The 13,864-nt window shown below is 35.8% G+C and overlaps 1 protein-coding gene across 9 annotated transcripts in view; it reads left to right on the top strand.

Moving 5' to 3' along the window:
- USP34 (ubiquitin specific peptidase 34) overlaps positions 1–13,864 on the top strand; it is a 239,393-nt gene that overhangs the window by 179,708 nt on the left and 45,821 nt on the right. For all 9 annotated transcript variants that reach the window (XM_026485129.4, XM_044377919.3, XM_048222672.2 and 6 more), the window contains 9 exons: positions 3,243–3,389; positions 3,473–3,529; positions 3,621–3,698; positions 4,088–4,182; positions 7,218–7,390; positions 9,640–9,793; positions 10,854–10,932; positions 13,348–13,401; positions 13,516–13,611. In XM_026485129.4, the coding sequence (XP_026340914.1) occupies positions 3,243–3,389; positions 3,473–3,529; positions 3,621–3,698; positions 4,088–4,182; positions 7,218–7,390; positions 9,640–9,793; positions 10,854–10,932; positions 13,348–13,401; positions 13,516–13,611 (933 nt within the window). The remainder of the gene's footprint in view (positions 1–3,242; positions 3,390–3,472; positions 3,530–3,620; positions 3,699–4,087; positions 4,183–7,217; positions 7,391–9,639; positions 9,794–10,853; positions 10,933–13,347; positions 13,402–13,515; positions 13,612–13,864) is intronic.

Genomic DNA, 13,864 nt, shown 5'->3' with positions numbered 1-13,864 from the left:
ATTAAATGAAGTTCATTTGTATTGCATTTGTCCTGACTATATATTCTTATTTTTCAAATTGAATTGTCAGTTATTGATGTTCTTTGTCAAAGTGACTTTTAACAGTTGCATGTCACTCTTCTGCATGATGACTATTAATTTGTCCTTTAAAGAATTTTTTGTATCTGGTCCTTTTCCCAAAACAGGGTCAACCTCCCCTCCTCCCCCCGAGTTTTCTGATTGATTTCTCTTTGTCCCTTTTAATTCCCACCCCCAAAATTATAAAAGTAATCAATCTTAAAAAGTTAGCAAATCTTACAGTATTATTCCTCTGCTTAAAACTCTTCAGTGATTTTTTTTATTATGAACAGAATAGTATTCAGATTCATCAGCATGGCACATGTCTTCTGGTTTTGCCTTCTCCTTTTAACCTCCTCTCTCTTTTTTTTTTTTTTTTTTAAGATTTTACTTTTTTTTTTTTTTAAGTATTCTCAACACCTAATATGGGGCTCGAACCCAGAGTCCTGACATCAAGAATCACATGCTGTACCAACTGAGCCAGCCAGACCCCCCCTTCAGCCTCCTCTTTTATCCCTTCCTACATCCAGTCGAATCCTGTAGCAAATGTCACCCCTTGGAAGCCCACATTCTGTTGCTTCATCACTTGTGCAGCTGTTTCTGCTGCTGCTGCTGCCTGCAGCACTCTTTTCTTAGCACTTTTCTGTCTTGTTGTGATCTTTCCCGTAGCAACTTATTTTCAACTCTAAGAAAACCATGATTCTACAACTCTTGTGTCATACCTACCACTTGTAGTGAAAGTTACTCATCTCATCTGTTAGAATCCTGAGGACAAAGATTATATCATGTTTATTTGTGTATTTTTCAGCTTCTCACACTTACTAAGGAGTCAATAAGTTAGATTTTTAACAAAAATAAAAGATTTAGTAGTCATTCTTGGATTGCAACTTTTTTTGGAGGGAGAGCGGGAAAGAGAAAATCTTAAGCAGGCTGCATGGAGCTTGATCGGGGCTCAGTCTCAAAACCCTGAGATCATGACCTGAACTGAAATCAAAAGAGTTGGATGCTCAACTGACTGAGCCAGCCGGGCGCCCCAGTCCCACTTTTAATTTCTCTTTAACAGAGTTGGAGCATGCCATCTGAACTGACAAAACAGAAAAGTGTTTTAAACCACTTTTTTTTTTAAAGGTTGTATTTATTTTTGTGAGAGAGAGCGCGTGCATTTGCGCACAAGTCCAGGGTGGGGAGGGAGGGTCAGAGGGAGAAACGCACTCACCAGTGAGTGGGGAGCCCCATAAAGGGCTCCGGGATCATGACCTGAGCAGAAGGCAAATGTTAACAGACTGAGCCACCCAGGTGTCCTTCAGCTACTCTTTAAGAACTATTAAAGTTCACGGGTGCCTGGGTGGCTCAGTTGGTTAAGCGTCTGCCTTCGGCTCAGGTCATGATCCTGGGGTCCTGGAATCAAATCCCCTGTTAGACGCCCTGCTCAGTGGGGAATATGCTTCTCCCTCTCCCTCTGATCCTCCCTGTGTGCTTGTGCTCTCGCTTGTGCATTCTCTCTCTCAAATGAATATACAAAAATTTTAAAAACAAAAAACTACTTAATTTCAGTCTGTAGGAAAACTTATTTAGCCTGCAAAATTTTTTCTGTTTTATAGTTTCATAGTACAAATCTGTATCCTTTGAGTCCCAGGTTCCTTCCTAGAAATTATTAGACTTAAAAAAATACAAATTTTGTAACAGTATTTTAAGCATCTTTGGGCACCAAGACTATTAAATTGAAAATGTGTGGATGGAACTGGAGGGTATTTGCTAAGTAAAATAAGTCAGTCAGAGAAAGAATTATCTTTTGATCTTACTGATATGTGGAATTTAAGAAACAAGGCAGAGGATCATAGGGGCAGAGGAGAAAATGAAACAAGACAAAACCAGGGAGGGAGACCAACCGTAAGAGACTCAACCATAGGAAACAAACTGAGGGTTGCTGGAGGTTAGGGGGGTAAAGGGATGGGGTAACTGAGTGATGGACATTGGGGAGGGTATGTGTTGTCATGAGCACTGAGTATTATATAAGACTGATGAATCAAAACTCAATACACGTGAAACAAATCAAAAAATGGGCAGAAGATATGAACAGACACTTTTCCAATGAAGACATACAAATGGCTAACAGACACATGAAAAAATGTTCAAAATCATTAGCCATCAGGAAAATTCAAATGAAAACCACCTTGAGATACCACTTTACACCAGTTAGAATGGCAAAAATTGACAAGGCAGGAAACAACAAATGTTGGAGAGGATGTGGAGAAAGGGGGTCCCTCTTACACTGTTGGTGGGAATGCAAGTTGGTACAGCCACTTTGGAAAACAGTGTGGAGGTCCCTTAAAAAGTTAAAAATTGAGCTACCCTGTGATCCAGCAATTGCACTACTGGGTGTTTCCCCCAGAGATACAGACGTAGTGAAGAGAAGGTCCATATGCACCCCAATGTTCAAGCAGCATTGTCCACAATAGCTAAATCGTGGAAGGAGCCGAGATGCCCTTCAACAGATGACTGGATTAAGAAGATGTGGTCCATATATACAATGGAATATTACTCAGCCATCAGAAGGAACGAAAACACAACATTTGCAGCAACATGGACGGGACTGGAGGAGATTATGCTAAGTGAAAAAGTCAAGCACAGAAAGACAATTATCATATGGTTTCACTCATTTATGGAACATGAGAAATAGGAAGATCGGTAGGAGAAGGAAGGGAAGAATGAAGGGTGGGTAAACAGAAGGGGGAATGAACCATGAGAGACTGTGGACTCTGGGAAACAAACTGAGGGCTTCAGAGGGGAGGGGAGTGAGGGATTGGGATAGGCCAGTGATGGGTATTAAGGAGGGCACGTATCGCATGGTGTGCTGGGTGTTATACGCAAATAATGAATCCTGGAACATTGCATCAAAAACGGGGGATGTACTGTATGGTGACTAATAAAAATTATTAAAGAAAAGACTGAATCACCTCTAGCTCTAACAAATAATACATTATATGTTAATTAATTGAATTTTATTTTAAAAATGCCATGAAAATAAAAAACGAAATAGAAAAGAGCAGTTCTGTAGCAGTTCTGTTTACTCCCTGTTTTGTTGTTTTGTTATTTATTCAAGAACCTTGTGATAATGTTCTTTTTTTGAGATGTAGCTTTTTTTGATTGTTTCATGATTCACCCCTCCCCCTTTTCCTTTGCAGGAGAGTGAATGCAAAGCATATAATCCTAGACCCTTTTGTAAAACATACACTATGGATAAGCAGCCTCTGAATACTGGGGAGCAGAAGGATATGACAGAATTTTTTACTGATCTCATTACTAAAATTGAAGAAATGTCTCCAGAACTGGTTAGTACCAGAACACTGATGTTTCTTTGAAATCTGTACAGATTTGCCCAATTTTAATTACTCTCTTTTGTTTGTTTTTAAAGAAAAATACCGTCAAAAGTTTGTTTGGAGGTGTAATTACAAACAATGTTGTGTCCTTGGTAGGTATTGCACCTGTTCTTTACTTTTTTGAAATCTTAATGTATATTTTAGCCTAAATAAATTACTAATATTTGAGTGTTTATTGACCAGGATTGTGAACACGTTAGTCAGACTGCTGAAGAGTTTTATACTGTGAGGTGCCAAGTGGCTGATATGAAGAACATTTATGTAAGTAACATTTTACATATTGTTAGACTTTTTCTGCTTTTAATTTAATTACTTGTGTATAGCAGGTTTATGTTTGTCATCTTGATAGAAAATTAACTTTCATGTTTTTATTTTCTTCTTCCTGTGCAGATCAAATAAGAATTATAGGTAGACCACAAAGCTCATTTTTTTTCCCCAAAGTTGAAATAGTTTGAAAATATTTTTGAAAAATTTAGTAAGATTCATGAAACATCTATTCAATTTGAGGGAAAAATTTTTTTTGCTAAAATTTAGAATCTTTTAATAAAAAAGTTTGCTTTCCTCTGTGCATTCTGCCCTTGGGCAGAATTTTATAATTTTGCATACTGTAAACAATAATATGGAACTTTAAAATTTGATTTAATACACAGGAATCTCTTGATGAAGTTACTATTAAAGATACTTTAGAAGGTGACAACATGTATACTTGTTCTCATTGTGGGAAGAAAGTACGAGCTGAAAAAAGGTATGCTTTTTAAAATGTAATGTTTATCGTTTGGATACATCATCAAATGAAAGTAAAACACAAATGATAAATTCATGTTAAACTTTTATGAAAATTATGTGATTAAGGTTAAGGTCAGCTGCTTGGAGCTTGCTTTTTTTTTTTTTTTTTTTTTTTAGATTTTATTTTAAGTGGTGGGGGGCAGAGGCAGAGGGGGAGAGAGAGAATCTCAGGCAAACTCCACACTAAGCACAGAGCCTCATGTGAGGTTTGATCCCACAGCCATGAGATCATGACCTGAGCCAAAATGAAGAGTCAGATGCTTACTGACTGAACATGCAGGCCCCCAAGCTTATTCTTATACAGCAGCTTTTCATTCAGTTATTCAATTGAATATTCAGTCATTCAATTATTATACTTTGAAGCATCCTTAAATTTTTCCAAGTTTTTGTGTCCTTTTAAATATTTACCAAGGTCTGATTGCTTTAGCCTTTGGTGTTTACTCAGTGAATCATGATAAAGAGTCTACTCATGAACTAAAGAGATCCTCTGATTCTCTGAAGCGAGAGGTTTTTTTTTTAAGACCCAAATAAAATGGCCTATTTAGGATGGAGTAATTGGGTAAAGAGGTTTCAATTCTACAAGTGAATATTGAATGACAAGTAGAAATTGGATTGAGGGAGCATTATATGCAGTTAGTTATTAGGAGCAAAGGCAGAGAAATAGAAATGCCTTGTATGTGCAAGAAGCCTGGGATTCGGCTAGTTTGCCTCAAGTAGAGGATTTGCATCGACCAGTAATAGAAGATATGATTGGTATACAATGACATAAAACGATTAACATCTAGGTTTTGGGATTATTTGCATAATTAGTTGGTACCATTTGAACTTGTGTCTGAGAAAGAACATAACTGTTGTAAAGGACTGACTATGAGACCTAAGCCAACCTAAAAGTGCAGAGAAAAAAGTGACAGAATTGAAGCTAGGAAAGAAAGAAAATCATGATAGGATGGTAACCTGGAAACTGGGGAAGAGAATCTCCTGAAGAAGGTATTCAATTGACATAGTCCACAAAAAAGAGGGGGGAAATGACAGCTGAGTAAAAAGCACTGGGTTTTGCAGAAAGTTAGTTTAGTGGTTTGTTTTTTCAGGTTGTAGCGATAGAAGCCGGGCTGTCAGGGTACATAGCATCAAGTATAGATCATTAATTTTACAAGTTTAAAAAAACTTGTTTAAAAAAACAAGGAAAATGGAGTCTAGAAAGAGTTTGGGGATCAAACAGGACTTTTCTAGATAGATCTGAGCATGTTTGAAGGCAGAAAATGAAAAGCCATCTGTTAAAATTGCTTAATAGAAGATTTTTCCAGAGAAATCTGCACTGATAGGAATGGTACTCTTTTTCTTATTCTCCAGATGTCAGGTTGGTTGCAAGAGAGAAAAGTTATACAATAGAGATACTTAAAGCATAGCTGTGCAGGCAGTTACAGGAGGAAGACAGGCCCATCCAATGAGAATTGGGATAGGGTATGAGTTAAGACTTAAACAAAATGGAGTCAGTCAAAAGTTTGTTACTGTGGAGGGGTATAATGAGGAATCAATAAAAGATAATTGATAGGCTGAGGCATTTTCTTTTGAGAATGTCTTTTTAGTTGGAATAAATAAGCTTACTGAAAATACCTATCATTCTTGATAACTTTCTGCTTTTTGAAACATTCCCTTCTTTTGGTTCATACGGTTTTGCTGTTTTTCTGAAATACTGTCTCCTCTTTTAGGCAAAGTGGCACTCAGTCCTTTTACACTCTTGCCATACTTTTGAATGTTTGTGATAACATAGTAAGTGGTCAACAGAAATGGGCTAAGGATCATCTTTTGCTCTATCTTCAAACCTGTTTTTCTTAGTTTATTCATTCTTTTCCTGAATAATTTTGTCTGCTACCATAACATCACTCTCTATTGACATGCTTATGATTCTTAATTCATCTTACCTAATTCAGAATGTTGTGCTGTGTTCTCCCAGCTGTGACTTGTGTGTCTCATAGATTCAGTAAGTCTGTAACATAACTTTTATCTCTTTTAGTTCTGTTACATCATTTATCCTGAGTCTTGCATGGTTCCACAGTCCACCACAGTCCTTTAGTTACTCTTAGCTCTCAGGATGCAGTTTATACTCTGACATTGCACAGAAGGCCATTCATCATTTGACTCGTTTATATTTCTATAACATCATCTTTTGCCAGTCTCCCAAATAATCAGTAATGATGGATTTTTAGACTTATTTCCTGTTTATGAAATCATTCCCCTACCTTCCTTGTCTTCCTAAATTCCTAATTTTTTTCTTAAACTAAGCTCTTAATTTAAACAGAATCTTTTTAGAATCTTAAGTTCAATGAAGAATTATTCCCCAAAGTGCGTATTTTTCATGAATCCAAGCTTTTATATATTTTTTTGTTTAAACTGACATTTTGGGTTGTTTTAATTTGAACTAGCAATATTTGTTAAACCATAAGACTTAGGTAACTTGCTGCTGCTGCTGCTATTGTTGCAATATCAAGAGACGTAGGAATTTCCAAATTAGGGATTAAGCTCAGACAGTCTAAGTAACTTGCTGAGGATCATAAATCTAGTAAATGATACAGTCAAACTTTGCATTTCTAATTTATAAAAATAAATAGTTCAATTTCTGTTATTTAAGATGGAAAAGAAAATTCTGAACCGAAGACATTACTCCTTACCTTTGAAGTTCAGTGTGACGCCTTTTTTTTGTTTCCATAGCACCTTTACATATCTTCTTCGTGAAATTTACCACAGTATGCTTAATTTTTTTTCTTACTTAGGCACAGGAAAACCCTTTTACAATGGAAAAAGGCATGTAAGAGGGGAATATAGGTATAAATATATTTAATAGGAGCATGATTTAAAATACTGTTTATTATTTACTGAGTTGAATACTGAAATACATGTAGAGTAAATGTAAGTGTTACCAGCTAAAGTACTTTTGGAAGAGATTTTTAAGTTTTCTTTTTACTTTTTTTCTTTTTTTTTCCTTCTGTCTTTCAGGGCGTGTTTTAAGAAATTGCCTCGCATTCTGAGTTTTAATACTATGAGGTATACATTTAATATGGTAACAATGATGAAAGAGAAAGTGAACACACACTTTTCCTTCCCATTACGTTTGGATATGACGCCCTATACAGAAGATTTTCTAATGGGAAAGAGTGATAGGAAAGAAGGTAACTTTTTATCTCTTTTTCCTACCTATGTTTATTGTAAGTCTCTGTAACAAGACAGTCATAACTATAAAGTTGTAACCAACTACACATTTAATAGAATGAAATTGAATTTTAGAAAGGGGATTGTATTTAAATACAGTATGGCATGTTCAGTTAATTCGTCAGTAGATATTTGGCATTTATTAGAACTACATTCTAGGCACTCTGCTAGGCATTACAGACATGGCAATGAACAAGATACATATGGTTCCTTATCTCATGGAACTTAAGTCTAGGAGGCAAGTCTTATTAAGAAATTATAAACAGAATGTGTCATTAGGATGGTGAGTGTATCTCAAATCTAGGGGTATTAGGGAGGGCTTTTATAAAGATAAGAATGAAGCAGAACTTGAGTAAGGACTAGATTGAGAGGAATGGCTAATGTTTTTAGGTGGGTAGGAAGTGGGGGTGGAGTTGATGAGATGGGCAAAAGGCAATGGCCACGTCATTTTGTTTGTAGGCCATGTTAATGATTGTGAATTGTGAGCAAAAAAAGCAGAACAGGTCTAACTCTTGCCTTTCCATTTTTTAGTTGGAGAAGTTCTGTTTTACATAATAGGGTTCTAGCAATGTTTTCTTTATATAAGAAGTTCTCTTGATTAAAATTTTTAAGGTTTGAATAAGCCACTGTATTTTAAGATTTGGGAAAGAGAACTGCATTTGAATCTTTATACTCCTTTGCTTGGCACTTAATGAGTATCCAGTAAATGTTTCACTGAATGGGAGATGAGAAATGTAAACGGTGAGCATGGGCTATTCTTTTTAAGAGAAGAACGTACTCTTTCTTTGAAAAGAGGAGAGAAGATGGTGACTATTGCTATAGAGGAATAGAGTTAAGGGGGGGTATTTTTACCCTTAGGAATTTTTTTAAAAGATTTTATGTATTTATTTGACAGAGAGCGAGCACAAGCAAGGGGAGCAGCAGAGGGAGAGGGAGAAGCAGATTCCCTGCTGAGCAGGGAGCCTTACTCAGGGCTTGATTCCAGGACCCTGGGAGTCATGACCTGAGCAGAAAGCAGATGCTAAATGGACTGAGGCACCCAGGCACCCCCTACCCTTAGAATTTGAGTGTGTTTAGAGGTTGCATCAAATGAGCCAGTAGAAGATGATAACTTTGAAAATATAGGCAAAGTTAAGAAGTAGGCAGTGTATATACACCCTACTTTTTAGAACTCTTTTCAAACCATTTATATAATTATAGCAAAACTGGCCAGTTATTGTGCTTTCTGGTATTTTTCATGATGCTTCCTTGTGTAGAAGTAGCAGAAGTTTATGCCAAGATGGAGGATTTTTTTAGGCCATAAGTGATGCATTCAGAGTCAGATCCTAGCACATCCATACTTCTCAGTGACTATTAAGACACAGTCAGCCATTTCCTTGTCTCCTCAGTTGTCACTTTCCAGTTTAGACTGTGCACTCAAGTTAACCTAATCTGCTTTTACTTGTTTCTGATTATACTTTTTCCTTTGTATATGATGCTGGGTATACAGAGCATAAGTCTAAGTCATAAATCTCAAACTTATTAGATCATTCTGTAGTTTTTCCTTAATATCTTTTATACCTTTCAAGTTTAAATCTTTGGGGACAGGAAGGATGTCTCTTAATTGTTTCTGTCTCCTAGTACAGAATGTTTTCTATTAACTAATAAACAATTGCAAGCATGCTACCTTTTTCTTAACCTGAGATTAAAGGTCATGAGTATCTTAATGCCTTTCCAGATCTTGTGTTTGCTTGCTCCTAATAAGATAAACTTGAATGAATCGAGCCCCCCACATCAGGCTCCTCTGCTGGGAGCCTGCTTCTTCCTCTCCTACACCCCCTGCTTGTGTTCCCTCTCTCGCTGGCTGTCTCTCTCTCTGTCAAACAAATAAATAAAATCTTAAAAAAAAAAAAGATAAACTTGAATGAACAATATTGTACTATCTATTTCAAAAGTAATAAGATTAAACAAAAAGCATATTTTATATTTATATATTATATTGACGTTGTCCCTACTTACAATTGTTTTTCCAAATGATTTGTATAAGTGTTCCTTAAATTGTAGGCTGTGGATGGGGAATGACTAACAAATAGAGTTGTTTTGTACCTATTATATAATGTATCTGTGCCTATTTCTGTATATAAAATATATTATGTAAAGTGAGGTAAAGTGATTCAAAGATGTTACTGTGCAGTTTTCAACATTATTACTATTATGTAAATCATTTCAGGTTTTAAGGAAGTCGGTGATCATTCAAAAGACACAGAAAGCTATGAGTATGACTTAATAGGAGTGACTGTTCACACAGGAACAGCAGATGGTGGGCACTATTATAGCTTCATCAGAGATATAGTCAATCCACATGCTTATAAAAACAACAAATGGTGAGTTTTAAGTATTTTATTCTTGGGATTTAAAAGAATTTTTTCTGTTTTTAAAGTATAAACTTATGATTGTTTTTGCTTCAGATATGTTTTCTGATTTTATTTTTCTAAAAACTTTCTATAAAATTAGGAAAGGGGACAGACAATTTTTAATGAAAACAACTTTCAGAGGACAGTAGGAATCGATTGTTCTTAACCTTCTTTTGAGAATTTGATGAATGTTCTCCCAAGAAAAATGAACACACAAGGTTTTGCACACAACTTTAGATTCATAGACAATATTGTACCTTCCAAATCTTTTCTATCTCTGTTCACTCATTCAAGAGCTGTTTACTGAATGTCTCCTATAGGGTGGTTACAGGGTCCATATATAAGGCAATTTGAAGTTACCTCCATGCTCTACTCTCCACCTTACTTTTCCCCTTCCAACCCGCACATTCTATTTATCACCTTTTATCAAGGTAGTGGATGGAAGTCATTAAATCAGTGCTTAAGAGCTGTTTTTTGGTCTTCAGATGTTATTAGGTAGAGTCTCATGTATAGAGGCTATGTATCTATGGTAGGCATTGTTCTAAATGTTAGGGATATTGCTTTGGACAAAATGTACATTGGTAAATTGATCAGTTAGCAGAATAGTTTTGTTGAACTCTTTAAGCCAGTGGTATCTTACCTTGTTTGTCTATTTGAATATAAATAATTCCATAAATATATTTTGAGTCTTTTTTGATCATAAATTTTGAAATGGCATTTTTATCTTTGGAAGTTCTCCCACCTCTTAATCTTTTCTGTCCATGCAAACTTTTTCTTTGTTTTATGAATTCTTCTGTTACTCCTAGTTTATAAATGGATTTATCAGATTTTAGGGCAGTTATAATTTGTAAAATTATATTCCCAATTTCTAGTAGGTTAGTGTTATCAAAAAATAAGAACTTTGAATTTATTTACCTCTTTTTAAAAATAATTTGATCAGGTTTTGTAGTTTTTTTCAGTATGTATTTTTATAATAGGCATAATACTCAGTATGTATATACTTGATCAAACACTATATGCTCTGTTTTAGGTATCTTTTTAATGATGCTGAGGTAAAACCTTTTGATTCTGCTCAACTGGCCTCTGAATGTTTTGGTGGAGAGATGACAGTAAGTTTTATTCAGAAGTTATAAATGGTTTGTGGCTTTCCAAGTGCTGTGTGGTATCATAAAATCCAATAGCAAAACCACTTAACTTTCTTTTAATTTGCTGTGATTAAATCTAAAATTTATTCAGTTGTTATTTATTAGAAGTCTAGGGGCGCCTGGGTGGCTCAGTCATTAAGCATCTGCCTTCGGCTCAGGGCGTGATCCCGGCGTTCTGGGATCCAGCCCCACATCAGGCTCCTCCGCTGGGAGCCTGCTTCTTCCTCTCCCACTCCCCCTGCTTGTGTTCCCTCTCTCGCTGGCTCTCTCTATCTCTGTCAAACAAATAAAATCTTTGAAAAAAAAAAAAAGTCTAGTCTGTTCGGCATATATGCCAGACACTGGGAAGATTTTTTTTTTTTTTTTTAAGATTTTATTTATTTATTCGACAGGATAGAGACAGCCAGCGAGAGAGGGAACACAAGCAGGGGGAGTGGGAGAGGAAGAAGCGGGCTCATAGCGGAGGAGCCTGATGTGGGGCTCGATCCCATAACGCCGGGATCATGCCCTGAGCCGAAGGCAGACGCTTAACCGCTGTGCCACCCAGGCGCCCCCGGGAAATATTTTTTAAATTACAATTTCTGCCTTCAAATGATAAAGAAGATTAAGACTTAAAATTGAAAAATAGTAGTATAGGACCTTGAGAGCTTGTTTGGAGGTTCTAGCAGGGGAGCGCAGCTACTCGTATACCCTTGACCGAAGAACGGTCCTCTATCGGGGAAGGTCGTCCTCTTCGACCAAGCGCGCAGCTTCGGGAGGGACGCACATGGAGCGGTGAGGGAGGAAGGGGACACCCGCCTAGCCAGCAGCCAGATCAGCCGAATCAACCTTGGCAATCAATGGGGTGACAGATGTCGCAGCCAGATCGCCCTCACATCCTGAAAAATAGTAGTATAGGAATTGAATTGCATTGCCATGAAACATGATGGAAGAAATTGTCCACTTGAATGCTTTGAGATTCGAGCAAAAAGAAATTACTCTTTTTTGATTTGATATGAAAAATCTTTGTCAAGGAAATTAGCTGGAGCTAAATTTCAAAGAATTATTCTTTCAGTGCTTTTTTTATAACAGCAGCAGCAACCTGGTTATTACTATTGATAGGATACACAAAGAATATCTCACCTGTTACATAATTGGCCCTAAGACATGAAAAAAGACAATTAGGTTGGAGTAGTAGTATTATAATATAATAACATAATTATAATAATTGTATTTCATAGGCATTTTATCCAAGTACCAATGTTCTGAAAACAGTTTTAAAATACTGTTTTGATTCTAAGTCAAGCATTAACTAGTCCTTTCCATATCACAGACAAGTTATTTTTCACTTGCATAGCCATGTCTGTTGTGAAATCACTGTTCTCATTGTGGATTTTAATGAAGGACTTCCTTATTGTTCTTTGGTACTCTTATGTGCTGCTTTGAATAGAAAAGAAGTAGGCAAAATCACTAACACTTCAGAAATGGGTAGAAGAAGGAAGTAATAAGTTACTGATGCCATGATTAAACCTGTTGCATCTCTAGATGTTACTCCTGGGATATTTCCTCCAAAAAAAATAAAAAGGAAATAAACTTTGCAAAGCTCTTTCTTAAAAGGTAGTTCTTACATTGCAAGTACGTTTTATTATGCTTGATATGTTTCATGGTTAAGTATCTTTAAAAATATTTTGAAACTTGTTGTCAGTTACAGTTGACCCTTGAACAATGTGGGAGTTAAATATGCCAGGCCCCCACACAGTAAAAAATTCGAGTGTAATTTTTGTCTGTTGATCAGAAGCCTTATTGATAACATGAACACTCAGTCAATACATATTTTGTATGTTACACTTATTATATACTGTATTCTTATAATATTCTTACAATAAAGTAGACAAAAGAAAATGTTAATAAGACAATCATAAGGAGAGGCACCTCAGTGGCTCAGTCGATTGGGTATCTGACTCTTGATTTTGGCTCAGGTGATCTCAGGATTGAGATCGGGACCTACGTCGTCGGGCTCTGCTGCTTGAGATTCTCTCCCTCACCTTCTCCCTCTGCCTCTCCCCATCACTTGGGCTCTCTCTCTCTAAAATAAATAAATAATTGTCTTTTAAAATCATAAGGAAAATACATTTACAGTACACTATTGTATTTATTGGGGGAAAAAAATCTGCCTTTAAGTGAAGCTTTGTAGTTCAAACCTGTGTTATTCAAGGGTCAACAATACTCTTAGGCAAGAACTTCTGTCAAGGATTTTTAATGAATGTAATACTATTTGAAAATTACTTACAAAGTTATTATAAAGAATAAGCTAGCTGTTTATGAAATATTTTATATATAAATACAACTGAAATAAATATATTTTTTAAAGAAGAAAAACTTTTGTTTTTTTTTAAACAGACCAAGACCTATGATTCTGTTACAGATAAATTTATGGATTTCTCCTTTGAAAAGGTAATCATTTTTTCATATATAACTTACATTGTTTTCTTTCTTCCATGTTACCTAATTTTATAGTTATACTTCGTCAAAATGAAAATATACCTCTTTTTTCTTTGCCTCTTAAAGACACACAGTGCATATATGCTGTTTTACAAACGCATGGAACCAGAGGAAGAAAATGGCAAAGAATTCAAATTTGATGTTTCGTCAGAGTTACTAGAGGTATAAGTTAATTTAACTTTAACAGTTTAAAAGCATGTTAAGTATTAATGCAAGTAATAGAACTACATGAGCAGGCTATGGCAGTGTTAGGATTTATAATCCTGGGTAGACCGTAACACTATTTATAAATAGTTATGGTAATATTGACATAGGACAGGTGCATGTTAAGTGAGTAGAAGATAATTATTAGTAACATTAAAGAAAAATAAGTAAAATGGTTGATGGAATTGGAGCAAGCTCATTACGTAAATTG

Source organism: Ursus arctos, unplaced genomic scaffold (assembly GCF_023065955.2).
Source record: "Ursus arctos isolate Adak ecotype North America unplaced genomic scaffold, UrsArc2.0 scaffold_8, whole genome shotgun sequence".
Taxonomy (NCBI): Eukaryota; Metazoa; Chordata; class Mammalia; order Carnivora; family Ursidae; genus Ursus; species Ursus arctos.
Note: the sequence above shows the minus strand (reverse complement) of the source record. Positions and strands in the feature narration are given on the sequence as shown.